This window comes from Lissotriton helveticus, chromosome 6 (genome assembly GCF_964261635.1).
Source record: "Lissotriton helveticus chromosome 6, aLisHel1.1, whole genome shotgun sequence".
NCBI classification, from domain to species: Eukaryota; Metazoa; Chordata; class Amphibia; order Caudata; family Salamandridae; genus Lissotriton; species Lissotriton helveticus.
Window position 1 is genome coordinate 1,279,538,759 of NC_136067.1, and position 24,084 is coordinate 1,279,562,842.

The following is a 24,084-nucleotide window of genomic DNA, read 5'->3' on the forward strand; positions in this document are numbered from 1 at the left end:
GGGATGATATCCACAAATGGATAACTGCTCTAGAGAGGGCCTGCATGGTACAGCAGGCCCCCCAAGATCAGTGGGCAGCAATCTTGTGGCTCTCCTTTTCTGAGAAAGGGAGAGATAAGCTCCTCACAGTTAGATCTGATGATGCTAAAAACTACACAGTCATGAAGAGTGCTCTTATTGATGGGTTTGGCTTAACCACTGAACAATACAGGTTGTTGTTCAGAGACACCCAAAAAGCTCAGACTCAGGACTGGACTGATTTTGTAGATTGTGTTACTAAGGCTCTGGAAGGTTGGCTACATGGCAGCAAAGTACATGACTATACAGGATTGTATAATTTGATTATGAGGGAGCAGATCCTAAGTAATTGTCAGAGCCAGCTTTTGCACCAGCACCTGGTGGACTCAGATCTGACCTCTCCACAAGAATTGGGTAAGAGGGCAGACAAATGGGTCAGAACCAGGATTAGGCCTAAGAATCAGGGTAATGACCAAAAGAAGGATACTTCCAAGGCTCAAGAGAAGGGTGGGGATAAATCTTAAGACAAGTCTCCCACAGGGCCCCAAAACTCCAAGGATGGGGGTGGGTCCCAAAACACTTCCTCTGTCCCAAAGAAACCTTATTGCCATGTCTGTAAACAGCCTGGCCACTGGAAGACTGATAGCAGTTGTCCAAGGAATAACAATAAAGAAATTATTCCTCCAAGTAACACTCCAACACCTCCTGTTACTACTAGTAGTAATCCCCGAGGTGGTGGGAGCACCCCCAAGAATTTGGCTGGGTTTACTTTTGGAACACAGGTGGATTCTGGCCTAACCAGGTCCCCTACAATAGCTACTCTTGTCTGTGAAAATGGCATGGGGTTTGCCAACTTCACTGCTTGCTCAAACACTTTGAGCAAGTACAGACAGGAGCCCCACATCAATGGTCAGAAAGTTGAGGCCTATAGAGACACAGGGGGTAGTATCACTATGGTGACTGAGAATCTAGTCCCCTCAAGGCAACATTTACCTGGTGCCACATACCAGGTGACAAATATTGATGGAGTGCAGAAAAATCATCCCATGGCAGTGGTAAATCTCAGCTGGGGAGGTGTCACTGGCCCCAAGAGAGTGGCAGTGTCCCCAAACTTGCCTGTAGATTGTCTACTTGGAAATGATTTGGAAATCTCAGCCTGGGCTGAGGTGGAACAAAAACCCATTCTAAAATGGTAAATCTCCATGGAAAGGTTAGTGGGGCTGTGATGGCCACAGCCCCAATCCAAGATGTCCTTCCTGAAAAGGTTGGTAGGGCTGTGCAAGACTCAGCCCCATCTTCAGCAGAATCCCTTCCTGAAAAGGTTAGCAGAGCTGTTATGGTAACAGCCCATACCCAAACTGAGTCCCTTCCTGAAAAGGTTGGTGGGGCTGTGATGGCCACAGCCCAAACTCAAACTGAGTCCTGTGTTGTGAAGCCTGAAACTATGGATCACTCCACACAAACAGAGAGCATTGAGGAGGAAGAGAAATCTCCCTCTCACCAGACATTAGGAAAGGATCAGCCTCCTCAGGGAACTGATCTTACCCCTTGTGAAGAAACTGCCCCAGAGGTAGTCAGGCCAAGCCTGGCAGAGCCCCTGATGTCAGTGGACCCTTCCAAGGTGGGACCCAGTCTGGAGCAGGTAACCTGCCCCTCTCTACCCTGCCTCAATCAGCCCAGGGCTACAGAGGTCAAGGAGGTCAGTGAGCCCCAAAGGGCCCCCCTGTCTAATAAAGCACCCCATCAGCAGATTAGGGGCACCAAAGCTAGCAGCCCTAGCAAGGTGAAAACTTTAAAAACTTCTGAGGGATCCCCCATACAACTAGTTAGGGACCTCCCCCAAATGGACACTGTTGGGCACAGCCAAACCTGGGACCCGAAGGCCCCAAACCTGACCTGTCCCTCCAGTAAGCCAACCAAAGGGACCCAGCCTCCAGCTTTAGGTAGCCAGAGGTTGACCCTGAGAGCACAGTGCAACTCAGTCAAGGAAAGAAAGGCACACATGGTGGAAGATGATTGGAGGAAACTGAGCCCTACATTAGTGGAGCCTCACTTCAGTACTCCATCTCAACACCAGCCTTTTACTTTGCCAAAACACACCACAGGTAGTAATTCCCAATGGTGGAGACCCTCTGATACCCCTAGGGTGAGGAATTACTTGGTGGACCATGACACAGGGGGTAACCATGCCAGTGCAGGTTCTTCCTTATATGGCCACTCAGGTAATATAGGCTTACCTGGACAAGGATAGCCTTATCTCCTTTCGTTTGGGGGGGTTATGTAGGAGGGTGGATAACTGACTATGGTTATCCCAGATTTTTTTGCCTAGTGTTTAGCTGGTTTTCGACTTGGTTGGCCTGGGATCCTGCTAATCAGGGTCCCAGGCTATCTGCTCTCTCTTTAAATGGACTCCATGTACCCTAGGTACATCACCAAATTGGTACTGGACACCTTGTCAGCCCCTGTACAGTGCACTATAGGTGCCCAGGGCATAGGTGCATTCTAGGCCTACCAGAGGCTGCAGCATATCTTTTGCCACCCCTGGCTGGTACTTAAATCGACACAACTGGCTGATCACTCAGCTGGGGCAAGGTGGTGTAATCACCCCTTGCTTAGATATAGTGTACCTATATCTAAACCTATATCTGGACACATATATACCTATCAGTCACTCCTATGGCAGGCCTTAACAATCCTGGAGGCAGAGTGCTTGGTTTTATGTGAGATGGTGCTCTAGCATGAGCTGAGCCTGTCTGCAGTGGTCGGAACCATTTCCGTACTGCTGTTCCAGTGATACTGCCATACCATATACTCTTAAGTGCATTATAATCCTCGCGGTTATTGCTAACTTTGGTTTGGCTTTATCAAAACATGTCGTGTTTGGTGTCATACACTTTGGAATACTACCCCCTCGCCAGTCCTGGCGACGGGGGTGGCATTCCACCCTTCTAGAGGGAGAAGACATGTTACTTTACTGAAAACGCGGTTAATCCTAACCAGAGCCCCAGCATCACAAAATGGATGCTGCTGCCACAGACACGAGTCTGACCTCCTGCTGCTGACCGAAACATGGCAGGGGAGGCCTGGACAAAGGGTTTCCTGTCACAGGGAGGTGTCACACCACCCCAGACAGGAGATAGTGGATTGTAGCAGGGAGGGTTGAAAGAAACTAGACACTGCCTGGGGCGCACAAGGTGTCCCAGGCAAAATCCAGTCCAACCGGTTCTGGGGCACTCCAGCCCCAGTCCTGGCGCGAAACTGGACAAAGGAAAAGGGGTGTAACCACCCCCTTCCCGGGTCCCACCAATAGGAGGGACCTAGCAGGTAATCCAGCCCCTTGATTTGGAATAAAGGTAGGAGCTGTGCAGATGCACATCAGATTATCCTGACTGAAACTTATGAAATGAAACTCTGGACGCTTCGACATCCCACTCAATGTGGAAGACTGAAGAATCTCCTTTGTGGTCAAGGAGCGACCACCCTGTGCAAACAGGTACCATCCAGCACCTCGACGTTTGCTTTGTTGCAGTTCCCGCCGGAACTCGAGCAACAGAGATCGACAAGAGCCAGCTTTCCTGCCTTCCAACAGTCTGATCCACAGTCTATGCAGAGCTGAGACCCATGGAGGCGACCTGAAGCGTGGGAGCGGCCATCTTGGAAAAACTACAAAGCGCCGACCGTGCAGCTCCCAAGGCTCCCTCGAAGCTGTGCATTGGAGTCTGAGAAGCTCTAGCCCCGGGCAGCTTTTGCACCAAAGCTCACCCCTCCACACTCACCGAGTGCTGCGTGGGGCCCTTTTGCATTTTCCTGCTCGACGCGTTGGTCCGGTTGCTTGCCCGTTGGCTAGTGGCCCCAGTACCGACGAACCTAAGAATTTACACAGCTAGTCTGGTTGCTCAAGACTGGCCCTCACTCCCCTGAAAAGGAGCACCCGCTCTGACCTTGCTGGTCCGAGTAAGAAGCGATCTTAGAATCCTGCATGGGTTGCACTTGCCAGGGCTTGTTAACTCCAACCTGGAAGCCGACACCGCCGATAGCGAGAGCCTTTGTGGTACAGCTTGTGATCCACTCCTGGACATCCTTGGTGCCCCAGAGTCCACGTGGCAGTAGAGACAAGCTTCACAACAACTACCTGAATGCGCCCGACGTCGCCTGGTTCCTTCCTGGTTCCTTCCTGGTCACTGGCTAGTGACCCAGACTCTGTCCCCTCTGCTTTCAGGTACTCTACATCTTCGATCCACCCTTGGATCACACCGGACACTTCTCTTCTGGACGGCTGCAGCATCTTCATCTCCAGGCACCCTAGAACTGTGTGACGAAACCCGACACATCTTTGCACCTGTGCACCCGCTTCCTGTGGGTGAGGTAACTCTTGAACGCCGGTGCTCCTGTAGTGGTTTACACCTCTAGTGTCTAAGTCTAAAGTTTTGTCCTTCTAGTCCAGTCGGAAGACTCTTAAAACTGTAACTCGATACCTTTTACGCACCGTTGACTTTGCATTTGTGCATGCGTGCGCTTTAAGCGCTACGCCCGAATCCCGCGGGCTACTCCCGTCCTAACTGCTGTTAGTCCAGTGTAGTCCCAGCGATTCCCAAGGCCCTAGGCCTTACCACTGATCGATTAGTGATTGTTATACCACTTTTTTGATATATGGTTTGAGTGGCCACCGGCCTCATCCATAATTGTGCAACTTTCATATGTTATATTGTTCTTTTGTTTAAACGCTTGTGCTTCATTACTCATAAAGAGTATTGGGGATTATTCTGAGAATAAATACATATATTTGTATAATATATAACTTGTGTGGTATCCTTTCATTTGATATTACAGGATTGCATATGGTGAAACAGCTGGCTTCACATGCCCTCTTGAGTTAAGCCTTTAAGGCTGCTTAGTCCATGCTACCCCTAGGATAGCTTGTCTATAAGGTTGACTTACAACCACCACCATAAGGGATTGTTTGGACTGATACAAGGTGCCCACAGAACTGTGGACATCATACAGCAGGTCAACTTCTCACAAGTACCTTGTTGGTTATGTAGCCTTCTGGAAGTTGATCCTGATATATTATATGACTAGTCCGTTGATCAATAAATGTAAAATCCTAAGCGGGGCATTTTGTGGCTTTTCAGAGATATGGTTTCGCCATACGCGTGTAACGTGGTGGTTCCTCCAAGTCCCTTTATCCTTATCCATTTATCGATAAACGGACTAGTCATATAATATATCAGGATCAACTTCCAGAAGGCGACATAACCAACAGATGGCGCTTGGCGGAGGGGGCGAGGCCAGAGAGGACGCGAGGCAACAATGACACGCCCCTGCGCAGGAATATGATGGGGGGCATCGCCCCTATTAATTGATAGTTCGGTGGAGGAGGCGGGGGGTTTGGGGGTTTGGGGGTTTCTATGAGTACAGGAGGGGGGGTAGGGATCTTGGGAGTGATAATCAGGCCGCTGAGCCCGGGGGTGGGGCCGGGACGGAGAGGGAGCAGGGCTTGTTGCTCGAGAGGGGCGGATGGAGGGGGTTGGCTGACGGGGGCAGGGGTGGGCCCTGGTGGGCGGATTTCAGGGTCTGGGCCAGCGCACAATACGGCGAATAGGCCTGGGCGGGGTGCCGGAGGGCCAGGGCAGCCGGGGGCCCGCCGGGGGGGGGGGGGGGGATATGGGGGAGGCGGTGGGAGTGCCTGGTAAGGGGAGGGGGGCAGGGGTTTTCAGGGGGGGTGAGGGCGTTTCCGTACGCCGGGAGTTTTAGTCTCTCGTGCGGAGTGATGGGGAGGAGGAGGTAGGCGGCTGGGGAGATGGGGGGTGGGGCACCCTGGGCATGGGTGGGGAACTGGGGGCATGGCGGTCTACCCTTTGCATTAGGGAGGTCATTCGTCGGGGATGGGGAGGGGCGCGGGCAGCGCGGCGGGACGCGGGTGGATCTGTTGGAGGGGGGACCTATTTAACCCTGGTATGCTGGACTCCACTTATTTCTTTCAACTGGAACGTCTGGTCAGGTGCTCGGGAGAGCAGCATGCGGCTCCACTCCACCGAGGGGATGGGCCGGCTCTGCCTTATGCGGGCAGTCATGCTGCAACGAGGGACCAGACGATGGCGTCCTCTGGGAGGCGGGGCGGTAAGTCTCCGCCAGTCCCACCCCGAAGGGTCAAGACGGCCGCCGGGGGACGGGGGTGGACGTCCGTCAGAACCGATCTGGACCCTGAAGAGAACCATGCGGAGAGGAGGAGGGAGAGTGTGGACTTTTGAGGGAACTGCTCCGTAATTGCAGGGAACGGGTGGGACTGAGCAGGCAGGAGCCCGCGGAGGGCGGCCGATGGCAGGACGGGAGGGGTCTCGCAGGTTTGGACCAGGAGGAGGGGGAGATGTCGCAGCTAGACTACGATGATGACAGCACGGAGGAGGGGGAAATTCGGGAGCGGTGGGGGAAAGGGCAGGATGGAGGGCAGCGGAGTAATGCAGTTCCTAGTTCTTTACAAGCGCAAAAGAGGTGCAGAACAGAGAGAGTGGCGGTCCCCCATGCTTCACTGGTTAGGCGGCGAGATCCGGTGCGGACGTCGACCTTGACGCCAGGTAAGGAATGTTACGGAGCTGGGAGCAGTTTGGGCAGGCCCCAACAGGACAAGGTGTCGGTCGGTACAGATACTAAAGGAGGGGAGGAAGGGGTGCGCCTAAATAGAGGAACGTATGTGCGGGACACAGGGGTGGGACCCGACGAGGCGGGTGCCAGTGGGGGCGGGTCCGCGGACGCGAAGAAGGATGGGGGGCCCAAGGAGGGGAAAGAGGGGAAAGAGTCTCGATATACCGGTGCACAAGTTACCTTATATGCGCGTTACGAAACCCCTGGGGGCGCACTTGTCGCTGGCCGCCAAGGAGAAGATTTGGAAGGAGGACTATGTGGATATTCTAAAGCTCCTGCACCGTGAGCTGACAGCGAATGATGGGTCGAAGGAAGAAGAACAGGAATTGGCAACGCGGCCAAAGGTTCCCCTGAACATAGACAATTGGTCGGTGTGTTTTCTGATATTCGCCAGCGTGTACTGCGAGAAGTACCGGGACCGATCGGTTGCGCTTTTTAAGTATATGGACGTGATCTGGCGAGCGCAGGTCACATATGGGGGTGATGCATGGTCTCATTATGATGAAGAGTTTTGAGCACGCTTGGCGGCGGACCCAGAGGCGAAGTGGGGGGAACTCGACTCGGATTTGTATCAGCAGACCATGGGGGGCAAATTTTGGGAAAACAATCTATACGGACAGCTGTCTGTCGCTCGTGCCTCGCCCCTTTCCGGCCCGCCACACCCGAGAGGGGTGTTGCTGGGGCCACTGTGGGAGCCTGTTCGGACTACAACAAAGGGCCGTGTGCCAGACAGTATTGTAGATTCCAACATGAATGCTCTAAATGCAGGAAGCGACACCCGGTGGTGCAATGCTGGGGAGTTGGGGGCGGCACTCAGAATCAGCAGTCCACGACGACAGGGCCACAGACCAGGGGCAGGGGAGGAAAGGGGGGTCCGGGGGCACTGGGAAAAGGCTCATACGCCGGTTAGACAGGACTGGCTGGAGACACTCCTAGCGGCTTACCCACAGACCGAAGACGCGAGTGTGTTACGGCGAGGGTTTCGGGAGGGTTTCTGGCTGGGGTACGAGGGTCCGAGAATTGCCAGATGGGCCGAAAATCTGAAATTGGTCAATTCACACATGGTGGTGGCATGGGACAAGTTGGTCAAGGTGCAGGAAGGGCGGATGGCAGGCCCAGTTCAGGAGGCCCCCATTCAGGATCTGATTATTTCTCCGATCGGCGTAGTGCCGAAGAAGGATCTGGGTCAATATCGCCTGATTCAGCATCTGTCGTGGCCGGAAGGGACGTCGGTAAATGATTATATGTCCTACTCTTCTGTGGATGTGGCACGGCGGTTGGTGGCGTCGGTGGGGGCGGGCGCCCTCATGGCAAAATGCGACATCAAGTCGGCCTTCCGGTTGCTACCGGTACACCCGGATGACTACCAGCTCTTGGGGATCCAGTTTGACGCGGGACATATTTCTGGACAAAGCGTTGCCCATGGGGTGTTCGATCTCGTGCGCGTTTTTGAGCATTTCAGTACCTTCTTACAGTGGGCTTTTTCCTGGCACACAGGCAATGAGACGGTGACGCACTACCTGGATGACTTCTTCTTGTTGGGGCGGCCTGGTTCGGCGGACTGCCAGCAGCAGCTGGACAGTTTTTTTTTTTTTAACAACACTTTTTATTGAAAGATCACAATACAAATGCAGCACTCCGAGCCCCGGAGGCACTGCAATCAAGTCATTTCATCATCAATTACGATCCATAAAGCATATAGCTATACCCCCCAATCTCCCAACATCCTTCCACACACCTATCCCCCCCTTCCTTAACTCCCCCCCTACCCTAATTCCCCCCCGCACAGGTTGTCCCTGTACAATGCAGAAGTGGAATCCATATACTAACACTCCGTGTACTATAACGCCCCTTATCACCATCACATTGGCCCCTCATTATCTCTAAGCATTGCTGACGGCTCCAGCCATATCCCTCGGTAATCTGCCCATCGTTTCCATATTTTGTAGTGTTTCTTAGGGCATCCTCTGGCTTCATACACAGGCTGTTCCAATCCCATACAAAAATCAAGGCCCTGCTTCCATAATGTCCCTCTAGGAGCCCGAGGATCTTTCCAGGCCTTAGCTATATCCCTCTTCGCGACCGTAAGGCCCAGTAACAACAGATGTCTCTTATAGATGTTGCCCCCAACTCCCTCAAGGACATGAAGAAGCCCCAATTTGGGGGTGCGTGGGAGTTCCCAGCCCAGCACCTCCGACAGGCAGTCCCATACACCCGTCCACCATTGCATCAATCTGTCACAACTCCACACTGTGTGCAGGAAAGTGCCAACTGCTTGACCACATCTCAGGCAGTCGGGGTACGCAATCAAACCTGCCTTCCACAGTCTCTCTTTGGTGTAATAGGCACTATGCAAATATTTAAATTGGATAAAGTGCAGGCGTACAGCGATAGCCGCTCCCCTTGGGGCCTCGAGAGCTTCCCGCTAGTCTTCTTCCTCCAGTTCCCCCACTTCCCCTGCCCAAACCTCCCACAGATGTTGTAAGGACGACGAACAGTGTATAACCAGGGTCTGATAAATACGGGATATCTTCTTGTCTTCTAGATCCCCCATGAACACCTTTGCTTCTAGTGGGCTAAATTCGGGCAGAGAGTCCAGTCCCTCCAGTGCGGGTGCAATGGCTGTCACGCCTCCTTTTAAAAGCCTCCTCTGGAAGCCTAAATGTCATAATGGCGGTATTCGCCTAAAAAAGACCCGCCCCTTTCCCGTGCACCAGCACTCCTTTGTGATGTGTCATGAGGGTTTGTGTATTGTTACTGATTTATGTTATATGTTTTGTAACCTGATTTATGACTTTCACTTCGTGACTGATTCAAAGAAATCATTCTGTTTGGGACATGTCTAGTATCATCTTATTTTCTTTAAGGTTTGGTGCAGCAGGGGCGCTTTAGGTCAAGAACTCGAGTTTAGTGCAGTAAGAGCGCTTCTGGCCAACTACTTGTATGCTGTTCTCTCACGTGCGCATCAGCCCGTTTCAGCTGAGCGCACGCAAGCGTGGGGTGTGGCTGGGTGCGGTCGAGTATTTAAACCGCACCCAGCCTTCTGGAAGGCGCTTTGCCTTCCGCTTACTCAGAGGAAGGTTGTGTGTTTTTCCCTCGCTCTCGAAGATGGCCGCTTACCTGAATGAAGATCCTGGAACTTCAGTCTGCATCCTCGGCATCTTCCTGAGAGATAAACAGCTCGGCACTTTCATTTTGAAAACGTAACCTGCAAAGACAAAAGACAAAAGAGATAAGTGTTATTTCTTTTAGTTTAAGGCGCCCTTCGCAAGAAAGGAACCCCGAACAATTTCTGGAACTCTTACTAAGAGACTTCACAAAGACTTTGGATTTGATGTTTAATACAGCTAGGTTTTTGATGTTAGAATTCTAATTTTAGGAGTTTGTATTCTCTATCAAAGAAAGTGTAAAGAGGTGATTCCTGTAATCAGAAAGAGGATATTTCTGAAAGTCATGCCTGTTATGTTTTCTCGCTTGGTGAAATCTTTTATTTAGATTGCAAGTCACAGAGTGAAGACACAGATCGTTACACAGAGTAAGTTTACTGGAGAGTGTGGTGTGTTATTGAAGGACTCAGACTGAAGGGGGAAATTGTAACTTAAGTGTCTGAAGGGTTTGGTAACAAGCTATTTGTTTATTTCAGTGACGCTCTCCAAGGGATTACACTAACTGAAAGACAACTACACAGAGGACGGAAAATCACCCGACTCAACTGACAAGAAAGACATACTGGACGAAAGACATACAACAGCTGTACGCAGGTAGGCGAAAGTTAGAACTATTAGGAAGAGAACAATAGATAGATAGTTGTAATCCATTAAGAGAATTGAGCTAAGAATTAAACTAAGGGTTCTTGTTGTTTCGCAGGTCGTCAGAAGGACACTACGTCCAGTACCGGCCCTCCTCCCCTTTGTCTTGCTTATATCTTGTAGTGTATAATAATTCCTCAAGGTAAGGGTTAGTCCCTAGGGAGGTTGGTCCCTTGCGTCCCTGCGAATTTGCTACTCGTCTCAGGAATTACTCTTCAAGACAAGGTAAGAGACGACGTAGTGTTTGTCTTGACAGAAGGCAAAGCCCAAGTAGATTAAACTCGCCTGGACGCAATGGACCAAGTATCCCTACAAGACATAGCAGCTTTGTTAAATGAGTTAAAACAAGAAAATGAAGTCTTGCGTAGAGATATGGCTTCTCTCCATACTACAGTACAACAACAACAAAAGCCAATTCAAAAACCAGCTACCTTCCTGGCTGGAGCCTCCTCTTCCGAAGCTCAGACTCAAATTCAAGTAGTCACACCAGTTCCAACGCCTTTAGCTCAACCAGAGAGATTTTACGGAGACCCAAACAAATTTTCCATTTTTCTTAATCAGTGCCATTTACATTTTTTGGCCAAAACCACAGCTTTCCCAGACGATTCTTCCAAGGTGGCTTTTATGCTATCCTATTTAGGAGGGGACGCAGCGCTATGGTCCATCCCTTTGGTGGAAAGAGACGACCAAGTTTTATACAATTTTAGGGATTTTGAACGATCCTTAAAAAAGATCTTTGCGAAGCATGTCTTTGTACAATCTGCGGACAGTGAACTCTTGAATTTAAAACAGGGTTCGTCTGATTTGCTTCACTATATTTCAGTTTTTAATCGCTTAGTTTTAGAAGCAGATTGGCCACAGGAAAAAAGGATGTCTTTGTTCTATCGCGGCTTAAGAGACGAGCTCAAAGACATGGTGACCCAAATCTTGGAACCTCCGGAAGAGATTAGTGAATTTATTGACCTAGTTGTTAAATTGAATCATAGGCTCTCTGAAAGAAAAGGAGAAAGAGGAAGATTTGATCACAAAATTTTGCTTCAAAAGGAAAGGGGCTCGACCCCCCGTGAAACGACTCAGAATTTAGATCAGGTTGAACCTATGCAGATAGGATCTATTTGGGGACCTTTAACAAGAGAGGAAAAAGAAAAAAGACAGAAAATGAACCAATGTTTATATTGTGGTAAGGCTGGACATTTCGGGAAAGAATGTCCTTCTAAACCTAACAAAGGGAAGCCCAAGTCTTCTGAAGTAGCTTTAACTTCAGAAAAATCGGAAAACTAGAACGCTCGATAAAAGAAGAGGTCAGTTTGTCGAGTGTTAGTTCTAGTTCGGCCTCTACTGTCCCACCCAAGGGTGTCGACATTTCTGTATCATAGTGGAATTAAAGAGTTTAGTCAATCCAGTTAGTTCCGTGAAAGTAGAAGCAATAATCGATTCTGGGGCAACTGGAAATTTTATTGACACACATTTTTTGAAACATTTAGGGTTTAACTCTATTCAAAAGACTCACCCAGAGACTGTGAGGGCAGTAGATGGTAAGGAGTTGACTTCTGGACTCATTAACAAACAAACTGAGGTTTTACAAATGGACTGTTCGCCTATCCACAGAGAAAACATCCAGTTTGATGTCATTGACGCTCCCCAATTTAAACTCATTTAGGGAATCCCTTGGCTTGTTTTACACAATCCTAATATCGATTGGCAAACAAGAACTTTGACTTTTAAGGCTCACCATTGTTTGAGTAAATGTTTTTTGTTAGACAGATCTGAAGACACAATTCAAGGTTTTGACTTTTCTACAGACTCTTCTAGTATTCTGCTCCTAGAAGGAGTGCCCACAGTGTATTCGGACTTACTGGACGTCTTTGATAAAAAAAGGGCTAACACTCTTCCTCCCCATAGGGATTTTGATTGCAGAATTGATCTTGTGCCAGGGCAACTCTGCCTTGCAGCAGAATCTATGCCTTGACAGAAAAAGAGAATGAACATTTAAGAGAATACCTGGATGAATACCTCGCTAATGGCTTTATCAGGCACTCTAAGTCTCCAGTTTCATCTTCTCTTTTTTTCATTCCGAAACGTGGAGGGGAATTAAGAACGTGCATTGATTATAGAGCCCTGAACAATGTAACCATAAAGAACAGATACCCTCTGCCTTTAATTCCAACTCTTTTAGACCAAGTAAAAAAGGCAACCATTTATACAAAATTGGATTTGCGCGGAGCTTACCACCTTGTCAGAGTCCGAAAAGGCGATGAATGGAAGACAGCATTCCGTACCAAATTTGGTCTTTTCGAATATCAAGTTATGCCTTTTGGACTCTGTATCGCTCCTGCAGCCTTCCAATTTTTTATAAATGAAGTGTTGCATGAATTCATTGATGTCTGTTGTGTGGTCTATATCGACGATATCTTGATTTACTCGCAGACAGAGGAAGAACATGTACAACAAGTTTGCGCGCCATTCTTCAGAAACTGCTTTCTAATTCTTTGTACGTGAAACTGGAAAAGAGTCTTTTCCGTGTGTCCAAGGTGGATTTTTTGGGTTACATAATTAGTCCCTCAGGAATTGAAATGGACCCTAAGAAAGTGGAAGTTGTAAGGTCTTGGCCCAGACCCTCATCTGTGAAGCAGATACAAAGCTTTCTAGGGTTTGCAAATTTCTATCGTCGTTTTATCCAGAATTTCTCCCAGATGATAACTCCCATTACCAAATTACTTCGAAAAGGAGTAAAATTTGACTGGACAGAATCCGCCGACCAAGCCTTCCAAGAACTAAAGGAAAAGTTTACATCAGCTCTCATTCTGAGTCATCCAGATCCTAAACAACCATTCATCGTTGAGGCGGATGCTTCTCAGTTTGCTTTGGGGGGAATTCTGTCACAACGAAATTTGGAAACAGGACAAATGCATCCCTTAGCCTATTACTCCAGAAAGTTGTCCCCAGCAGAACTTAATTACGCAATTGCAGATAAAGAACTATTGGCTATAAAGGCAGTTTTCGAAGAATGGCGTCACTACTTGTTAGGGGAGCGTCACCCACTCACTATTTATACAGACCATAGAAATTTGCAAGCTTTACAAAAGGTAAAAGCCTTATCAGCCAGACAATTAAGATGGTCCCTTTTCTTTAATGACTACACCTTTGTAATTACTTATCGTCCAGGAAAGGAAAATCTGAAGGCTGATGCTTTGTCCCACTTAGGAGAAAGTAATTTGGAACAAGAAGCTGAGGTCCATCCGGTTTTACCAACTGCTTGTTTTCAGGCATGTTTATTAAAAAAGAACTAAAAAAGAAAAGTCTAGAAGAATGGAAAAAGGAGTACCCCTATCTCCTGGAGAGAGACGAGCTTCTTTATGTACTAAAACTCTACAGGACACTATTATCCACCTCCTTCATGACACCCCTCTCTCAGCTCATCCGGGGGTGGCCAAGACTTACGAATTGATTAAAAGACAATTTTGGTGGCCTACAATATTTAAGGATGTTCAATGTTATGTAACCACTTGTAGTGTTTGTATCCAACATAAGGCCTCTCATCAGCCTCCTAGAGGTTTATTAACGCCTCTTCCTATTCCACCTCACCCTTGGCATTCCATATCTTTGGATTTTATTGTTGAGCTTCCAGTAACACAAGAAGGGTATACTACTATTCTCACAATCGTAGATCAGTTTTCACGAATGGCTCATTTTATCCCTCTGAAAAAACTTCCTACCTCCATGGAGTTAGCAAAATTAATGGTTGTGCATGTCATTAGATTATATGGGATTCCATCAGTAGTAATTTCTGACAGGGGGTCCCAGTTCATATCTCATGTTTGGAAGAATTTGAGTTCTCTTCTTCAAATGGATATTCGTTTGTCATCCAGTTACCACCCCCAAACTGATGGTTTAACCGAACGCACTAACCAAACCATAGAACAATACCTTCATTGCATGTTGACAACAGTTTCAGGTGATTGGTCAGACCTTTTAAGCACATTAGAATTTGCATACAATAACGCAGAACATTCGACCACAAACATGTCTCCTTTCTTCTGTTATTATGGCTTTCACCCTAAGAATTTTCCAGAAGATATGAAGACACATAATTCTGTACCCGCAATTTACGATTATATATCTGGTTTGTCTTCTATTCATGAGGAAGCACTTTACTCCTTGGCCAAAACTAAAGAATGTCAAAAGAAAGCTGCTGATAAACACAGAAGAGAACAACCCCAGTACAGTCCTGGAGACAAGGTTTGGTTAAGTACTAAACATTTGGCTATAAGAGGAATTAAAAACATTTAACCCCAGGTTTATTGGTCCGTTTCCTATTGAAAAGGTTATCAACCCGGTTTGTGTGAAATTACTCCTTCCTCAGAAGTATCAAATCCATCCGGTGATCCATGTATCCTTAATTAAATCTTTTGATCCTCAAACCCGGTTGATCCGACCTCCTTCTGCCATCTTAATCGATGGACATCCTGAATTTGAAGTCAAAAAGGTTCTGGACTCCAAAAGGATTCGAGGCAAGCTTTTCTACTTGGTAGATTAGAAGGGGTACGGTCCTGAGGAACGGTCATGGGAACCTATTGCTCATTTACAAAATGCTCCAAAGGCTTTAAGGTCTTTTCATATGCAAAACCCCTCCAAACCAAAACCTATTGCAACAGTCTTAGGAGGGATCTTGAGGAGGGAGTACTGTCACGCCTCCTTTTAAAAGCCTCCTCTGGAAGCCTAAATGTCATAATGGCGGTATTCGCCTAAAAAAGACCCGCCCCTTTCCCGTGCACCAGCACTCCTTTGTGATGTGTCATGAGGGTTTGTGTATTGTTACTGATTTATGTTATATGTTTTGTAACCTGATTTATGACTTTCACTTCGTGACTGATTCAAAGAAATCATTCTGTTTGGGACATGTCTAGTATCATCTTATTTTCTTTAAGGTTTGGTACAGCAGGGGCGCTTTAGGTCAAGAACTCGAGGTTAGTGCAGTAAGAGCGCTTCTGGCCAATTACTTGTATGCTGTTCTCTCGCGTGCGCATCAGCCCGTTTCAGCTGAGCGCATGCAAGCGTGGGGTGCGGCTGGGTGCGGTCGAGTATTTAAACCGCACCCAGCCTTCTGGAAGGCGCTTTGCCTTCCGCTTACTCAGAGGAAGGTTGTGTGTTTTTCCCTCGCTCTCGAAGACGGCCGCTTACCTGAATGAAGATCCTGGAACTTCAGTCTGCATCCTCGGCATCTTCCTGAGAGATAAACAGCTCAGCACTTTCATTTTGAAAACGGAACCTGCAAAGACAAAAGACAAAAGAGACAAGAGTTATTTCTTTTAGTTTAAGGCGCCCTTCACAAGAAAGGAACCCCGAACAATTTCTGGAACTCTTACTAAGAGACTTCACAAAGACTTTGGATTCGATGTTTAATACAGCTAGGTTTTTGATGTTAGAATTCTAATTTTAGGAGTTTGTATTCTCTATCAAAGAAAGTGTAAAGAGGTGAGCCCTGTAATCAGAAAGAGGATATTTCTGAAAGTCATGCCTGTTATGTTTTCTCGCTTGGTGAAATCTTTTATTTAGATTGCAAGTCACAGAGTGAAGACACAGATCGTTACACAGAGTAAGTTTACTGGAGAGTGTGGTGTGTTATTGAAGGACTCAGACTGAAGGGGGAAATTGTAACTTAGGTGTCTGAAGGGTTTGGTAACAAGCTATTTGTTTATTTCAGTGATGCTCTTCAAGGGATTACACTAACTGAAAGACAACTACACAGAGGACGGAAAATCACCCGACTCAACTGACAAGAAAGACATACTGGACGAAAGACGGACAACAGCTGTACGCAGGTAGGCGAAAGTTAGAACTTTTAGGAAGAGAACAATAGATAGATAGTTGTAATCCATTAAGAGAATTGAGCTAAGAATTAATCTTAGGGTTCTTGTTGTTTCGCAGGTCGTCAGCAAGAACACTACGTCCAGTACCGGCCCTCCTCCCCTTTGTCTAGTTTATATCTTGTAGTGTATAATAATTCCTCAAGGTAAGGGTTAGTCTCTAGGGAGGTTGGTCCCTTGCGTACCTGCGAATTTGCTACTCGTCTCAGGAATTTCTCTTCAAGACAAGATAAGAGACGACGTAGTGTTTGTCCTGACAAAGGCATGGCGAAACTGCAGGTACCTAAAGAACTGCGTCAGGGGCATGCAAAATTCTTGGCTTAGTTCCTGAAATGACTTAAGGGACGTGCCCCACATAACGTGTCCCAAGTTCGAGATTCCAATAGAATCCCAACCCCGGAAACCCTGCAGGGACGCCAGCGTCGGAAGTTGGCCATTTCGCCAAAGCGGGGTCTCTTCAGTAAGCTTACCCCACCACCCCATACGGTGCAGCGCCTGTCACCAAATCAGAAAGACCACCTGTGTAGCACTAGGCAATCCCTTCCTAAACCGCGCCGAGTACAGAATAGTGTGAAGCGAGTTCGGCTCCATCAAATAGCGTTCAAGGGCGTATGCTGGATCATCTCTGTCCCCGTACCACCACTCATTTAGGATAAGGAGGTGGGACGCCTGATAGTATGACAGGATATCTGACGTGGCCAACCCACCACAGTACGTGGACAAAAAGCAGGTATGAAGAGCCATGCGCACGGCACCTCCGGCCCACAAAAACTGTCCCAGAGCCGAGTTCACTTGTCGAAACCAACGCAACAGGATTGGGAACGGGTGATTCTGTAATTGGTATAATAGACATGGGAGGGCGACCATCTTAAAAATTGCTGACCTACCATATATATTAAGAGGCATTCGGGCCCAGGATTTCATTTCGGACTGAACCCTGTCCCACACCGGCACTATGTTGCGTTCCCAGGAGACATCGGGCGAAGCCGTCAGAAACACCCCCAGGTATTTAAGGCCTCCAACTGCTATTTGCAAGGGTGACGCCCACTGACCCAACTCTATTCGATCTCCCAGCGTCCAGATAGTAGACTTCCGCGGGTTTAAGAAGCAGCTGGACAGTTTTACCGAACTCATGGGCTACCTGGGTGTGCCCCTGGCGGCAGAGAAGACGCAGGGCCCCAGCATGGTGCTGTAATATCTGGGGATAGAGCTCGACTCCGTGGCCATAAAAGCACGCCTGCCAGAGGACAAGAAGGTGCACATGCTGTCATTGGTGGACAACATGTTGAGGAAACAGAAGGTGACAGTTTGGGAGGTGCAGGTCCTTCTGAGGCATTTGAACTTCGGGTGCCGCGTTGTACGGGCGGGTCGTACATTTAGCAGACAGCGTGCTTTGGCGCTGTCCGGACTGACGCTGCCGCATCATCATCTGCGATTGTTGTCGGGGATGAAAGAGGAAATGGCATCTGGCGGGCCTTCAATGGTATACCCATGGTGCCTCCTGAGGACTGGGAATGGGACGTGACCATCTCATCGGATGAGGCGGGGGTGGGCGGTTTCGGTCTGTATTGGCGGGGGAAGTGGTGTGCAGAGGAATGGCCGCCGCATTGGCAAGGCGGGGGCGGAGCATTGAGTTCTTGGAACTTTTTCCGCTGGTGGTGGCGGTGACGGTGACGGTGATGGTGTGGGTGCGAGACCTGGCACACAAACGGGTGATCTTCAAAGTGGACAACATGTCGCTGGTGCAGGTCGTCAATAGGCAGTGGGCCAGGGATCCACAGGTGCTCAAGTTGATGAGGGTGTTTGTACTGCGATGTTTGGAACATGACATTTTGTTTCAAGCCCGACATGTGCCAGGGGCGGACAATGACATTGCGGATGCTTTGTCTCGTTCACAGTGGCAGAGGTTCCATGGGCTAGCCACGGAGGTGAACGAACGCAAGATGCCGGTGCCGTTGGGACTATGGGCAATAGGAGACACCGGGTCGTACAACTGGTAAGAGCATCGGTGGCCATTCCTACCTGGAGAGCGTACGAGCAGGCATGGCGGGAATTCTTGGAAGGTGGCGCAGTGCGGCAGGACACTCGCTGGGTGCGGAGCGAACAGGTAGTGCAGTTTATGCTGCAGATGATGGACAAGGGGATGTCGAAAGCGACGATTGCCGGCAAGTTGTCAGCCGTCACTTTCATGGGGAAGTTGTGGTGGGGTTAAGCGCTGTCAGCGGGGTAATTGGGAGCACGTCTATTGGAAGGTTGAGTGCGGGAGAGGGGTGCCAAGGTTAGTCAGCACCAGCCCATCACGGAGGGTATGCTTGTAGGCTTGATACAGCTTTTGCTGACGATTTGCCGCAACTGGGAGGAGACCATTCTATTTTCCACACTCATGTCGTTGATGTATTTTTGAGGCTTTTCGAGTTTCGGAACTGGTGACGCCCAAGGGGAGGCCGGGGGTCTGTTAGGAGGAGGTGGAATTCAGGTCTCGGGAGGTGGCGGTTCTGTTACAACGTTCAAACACTGACCAACGGGGAGCGGGGAAGTGAGTCGTCATGGGTCCAGTGGAGAAAGGTGCGGTGTGCTCAGCAGGGTGGGGGGGGGTTTGGCGTCCAGGAGGAAAGCGGCAATAGGGGAGGTTCTTTGCCGGGTCGACAAGGGAAGGGTGACGGCAGCTCAGCTGCTATGGTTCCCGCGGCACGCCCTACATGCCATGGGTGAGGACCTAAGGGTTTTTGGGACACATTCTTTCCGTATAGGTGGGGCGACGTATGCGGCTAAAAAGGGTTGGGGGAGGGAGGAGCTCATGCGCTTGGGGCTATGGAAATCAGACTGCTACACGACATACATCAGGGTGCAGGGTGTAGGGATGGAGGATTAAGCTTGATTTGCGGTTCCCTTGTCTTACATGTGTGTCTTTTCAGGTGCGGTGACGCCGGGGGCCCGACGAAGCAGTCCTGTCTATCCTAATTATGGGACACTCATTTGTGAAGCGAGTGGAACGTGCTGAGTGGGCTAAGAACAGTAGTCTGAATCTGGAATTGGACCCTAGGCTTTTTGCGTGTCATTGGCAAGGAAAAGGGGTAAGGTGGTCAAGAGGGGAGATTGTCCTAATGTATTAGCCATTCACCTGGGGGAGAACGATTTAGTTCAATGCAAGGGCCTAGCTTTGGTGAAGCAGATGAAGTGAGATTTGCTGTAGGTACGGCGGCAGTGGTCAGGTTGCCATATAATATGGTCGGAGTTTATACCCAGGAGGATTTAGAGAGGAGCGGAGCGGCCGGCAGCCATAGATAGGGCACGTAGGAAGATCAATAGGGATATGAGAATTTTCTGTAAGGAGGAAGGTTTTTGTAGGATGGAACACCTAGAGCTGCGCTATGCGGAAGTGTATTTTTTTTTGTGAGGATGGGGTCCACCTCTCTCGGTATGGGATGGAGTTGTACATTGTGACATTGAAGGAGGTGCTGGACAAGGTCATAGGGGTATGGAGATATCCAAAACGTCAGGATGCCTAAGGGGTGGGGGTGTCGAAAGCCGTCAGGACGTCTTTCGAGTGGCATTTTTCCTAAGTCCTGGGGGATTTAATGATGTGTGGTTTACAGTTGGGATAAATATAAGAAGTTATCTAGTTAGGAAATTTAGGAATGGCAAATTGTGTTTATAATTGTTGCAGGGGGGGCCCATGTTTAGGGGAGGGGGTGGAAGTTTGTTAGGAAGACTATATTTAGCGAGGTTTCATTTTGTACGGCACAGGCCAAGGGACGTTATTGGTAAGGTGCGCCTGTTTCCAATAAAGTGGCCTTTTTCACACCAACAAGCTGGTCTGTGGTCTGTGCTGCCCCCCTTTGTGGGCCCAATAGGGCTTTGGGAGGGGCGGCCAACCAGTGGGAGGCCTGCCCCTCCCGGGGGATTTTGGGCCGGGGGGCAGCCAGCACCCAGTTGGGCTGGTTGGGCCCCTTTCGGGCTTCTTGGGCTCTGGTTGGGCTGGTCTTGGGCTGGGTTTCTTTATAACCGGCCATGTCGGGGAACTACCCGCCATTTTGGTGGAAGTGACCCAACAGCCGGTTTTGGTGCCTGGGGTTTTTTGCCTTTTCCCTCCCTCCCACCCTTTTTTGGTGGTAGTTTCATTTCTTGCCGTGGTCTTTCCTGGTCAATTGAGTTTTTACAAGTTTGCTACAATTTTGGGGTGGTCGTATTGGGAGCAGGTGCGTTGGGGGGGTGCATTGTATGGGGGGGTTTGTCGCTGGAGCAGGTGCTGGTGTGTTAATACAGGCTTTTGGGTTGGCGTTTTTTCCAACGTCCTGGGGGATTTAATGAGGTGTGGTTTACAGTTGGGATTTAGGAATGGCAAATTTGTATTTATAATTGTTGCAGGGGGGGACCATGTTTAGGGGAGGAGGTGGGGGGGTGTTGGGAAGACTATATTTAGCGAGGTTTCGTTTTGTACGGCAGAAGCCAAGGGAAGTTATTTGTAAGGTATACCTGTTTCCAATAAAGCAGCCTTTTTCACACCAACAAGCTGGTCTGTGGTCTGTGCTGCCCCCCTTTGTGGGCCCAAAGGTGGTCGGAGGCATTGCCCCTGCCTTATCAGAAATATCTTCAGTATATTTCAATCGTTTGCTGGGAAATTGTGCTAGACGTTTGGAGATTGTCCAGGACAGAGAAAGGTGCAACATACTTCTCCAACTTTTTGACAAAAGGCTCCCCAAAGAGATTCCTGTGGCGATGGATACTGCTTCAAATGTGACAAGATTGTAAAGTTTAGGGTCGATCATAATAAGTAGGTACCTATGTGTTTCTGCCAACAGTGTGCACCTGGTATTACTCAGCATACCCACTGCCTGTTGAACCCAACCAGAAACTACCTCAGGTGGCAAAAAAGTGTCCCTCTTCTGCCAACCTTAATAATCTTGGTTAGATGGCCCGCTACATCCTGACTCTCTTCCTGGCAGTCCCTCCAGGAGAGGTCAATTCTCTGCTAGGAGAGATGTGTTGCTCAAACCTGAGGGTCTCCGCAGGAGAGCTACTCCCAGCAGTGTTTAATTTGTTAAAAAAATATAAGTGCCAGGGCCCTCACCAGGAGGCTAGTGCAGCTTTCACCACCCATTGCTCCTACCGTCGCTACCAATGGTCCTACCAAAACAACTACTGACCATCAGATTCCTAAACATTTGACAGCCCGGGAGAAGAGGACGGGGAGTTAGAGGAGGGGAGGAAGTGAATAGAACATCAGCCCGGGAGAAGATGACAGGGAGTTAGAGGAGGGGAAGGAAGTGAATAGAACATCAGCCCGGGAGAAGAGGACAGGGAGTTAAAGCAGAAGGATGGGAGGGAGAGGGCTACATATTAGCAAGTGTTGCCAACGTGGCTCTGTCACCTAGAGGAGGAGAAAGAAGTGAATAGAACATCAGACCGGGAGAAGAGGACAGGGAGTTAGAGGAGGGGAAGGAAGTGAATAGAACATCAGCCCGGGAGAAGAGGACAGGGAGTTAGAGGAGGGGAGGAAGTGAATAGAACGTCAGCCCGGGAGAAGAGGACAGGGAGTTAGAGGAGGGGAGGAAGTGAATAGAACATCAGCCTGGGAGAAGAGGACAGGGAGTTAGAGGAGGGGGAGGAACTGAATAGAATGTCAGCCCATGAGAAGAGAACAGGGAGTTAGAGGAGGGGAGGAAGTGAATAGAAAGTCAACCCGGGAGAAGAGGACAGGGAATTAGAGGAGGGGAGGAAGTGAATAGAACGTCAAACCGGAAGAAGAAGACAGGGAGTTAGAGGAGGGGAGGAAGTGAATAGAACGTCAATCCGGGAGAAGAGGACATGGAATTAGAGGAGGGGAGGAAGTGAAAAGAACGTCAGCCCGGGAGAAGAGGACAGGGAGTTAGAGGAGGGGAGAAGTGAATAGAACGTCAGCCAGGGAGAAGAGGAAAGGGAGTTAAAGCTGAAGGAGGGGAGGGAGAGGGCTACATATTAGCAAGTGTTGCCAACTTGGCTCTGTCACTTAAAATGTTGGTTTGCACCTCTACCGTGATGTGCAGCAAGTAGTTTGTTTGCCTGCCGGGCTCTCAGACCCTTCCATCCTTTTGAGGTTAGTATATGAAGTAGGATTAAAATCTGGTAATAGCAGCAATGACTATGAACAGCGCTTAGAAATTACAGAAAGTGCTACATACAGCTACAGAAGAAGAAGTTAGTGGTGAAACCGTGAAGGTGGCAAATGTGTATTTGAAAATTTCTGATATCTTGGGTGGAGGAACATGGCGGCCGCTAGCTGAACGGCCGTAGTCACCTTCCTTCTCCCATGGAGTAGCTGTTTTCCTGCATCTAAATGTATTACTTATAGACCCACACTATAATTTCCTGCATATCTTTTTTCAACCCTGGTGCGCATTATATCGCACTGTACCGTTTGCCGGTCGAGCATGCCCCCGGACCTTGATGTGCGTCAGCTCGCTCGCGGTGAGAGACGAGAGGTCAGCTGGAGGAGGGACCTGCACGAGCGAAGCGAGGGGGACGGCGTCAGCGTCTCGAGGGACCGGTACTGGCTGTGGGAAGAGGCAGCGGCCAGGCTACGGAAGAGGCGCGATTCTGCCTTGTTACTGTTCCGGGTCAATGGTGGCAGAGCCAGCGGGAGTTTCTTTGGAGCTGATGCGGCGGGAGGAGCAACAACAGAAACCGCAAGTAGCGTCCTGTCCAGGGAGGGAAGCGGCGTAAGCTGCGAGGCAGAGAGCCGCCGGGGGGGGCAGAGGGGGTGAGAGCAGTACATGGGCTAGCGCTCTTAGAGGATTTAACCCCCAACTATATAACAGTAACTTTACGAGTATCTCGGTAAGGTGTATGGATGTAGAAGGTAGCTGTGACAAGGGCATAGGCGCTGGTGGCAAAGAGAGTACAAACGGAGCCAGTAGCACCGAGGAAAGCCTTCCCGAGAAAAGAAACAGGTATACATTAAGGGCCAGGACAGTGTTAAATTCATCCAAGGGAAAGCCTGTGTATCCACCACGCATTTCACCCCCTATCTTGGAAATAAAGGAACGTGCAAGAAGGGGAAAAACCAGGCTGAACACCTCTGAAGAGTACTTAAGCCCTAAGAACATCAAAAGCAGGGGAAAAAATAAAGGAGCTAAAGTGGCAGAGGCAAGTATAAAAGTTACCCCCTCACTTAAAACTTATTATAAAGTAATGTCTAACACCGTTACTACAACCTCTGCTTCCAGTTGCCACCCATTGGAAGCTCGACCTTCCCAGCATACATTTTCTACTCAGCCTGCTCAGAACAATAAGGGTAATCAGTCCCCTCAGCACTCTCAGCCCACCTCAGTTACCCCGGGGGCAAACACCTTAGGAGGTTCGACACAGGGAGGGGCCGAAGGGAACAGCACCGACAACTGTACTGTCCCAGTGGAAGTAGAGGTAACAATACATCCAGACATCGGTCTAACTAATCGATATTCGGCACTAGATGAGGATGGTCTAAGCGGCACGCAGGATATTATATCGGCCAGAAGCACAGATATGCTGAACACAGCGCAAGATGCGCCAAATTATCGATCTGACCCCTCTGACAGTACAAACACAGGTGCTGAGTCCCATACAGATAAACCAGACGCAACTGCAGAAACGTTGGCCGCTATACTATTGACCATGAAGGAAGAAATCACTAGTAGGTTTATAGAATCGGAAACTAACCAAGCTGAGATGGCCAACAGATTTACAGTATCTGAGGCCAACCAAGCAGCAATAAAGGCTTCATGCGAAGA

General features: G+C 49.1%; 1 protein-coding gene across 1 annotated transcript in view; it reads right to left on the bottom strand.

Annotated features, from left to right (window-relative positions):
* LOC144762681 (uncharacterized) overlaps positions 1-23,331 on the bottom strand; it is a 72,673-nt gene extending 49,342 nt beyond the window's left edge. Inside the window, exons 1-4 of the mRNA XM_078647924.1 lie at positions 23,272-23,331; positions 22,731-22,869; positions 15,651-15,738; positions 9,781-9,868 (exon numbers count right to left, since the gene is read on the bottom strand). Coding sequence (XP_078504050.1) covers positions 9,802-9,868; positions 15,651-15,738; positions 22,731-22,869; positions 23,272-23,331 — 354 coding nt within the window. The 3' untranslated portion in view covers positions 9,781-9,801. The remainder of the gene's footprint in view (positions 1-9,780; positions 9,869-15,650; positions 15,739-22,730; positions 22,870-23,271) is intronic.
* Between the last annotated feature and the right edge of the window lie 753 nt (positions 23,332-24,084).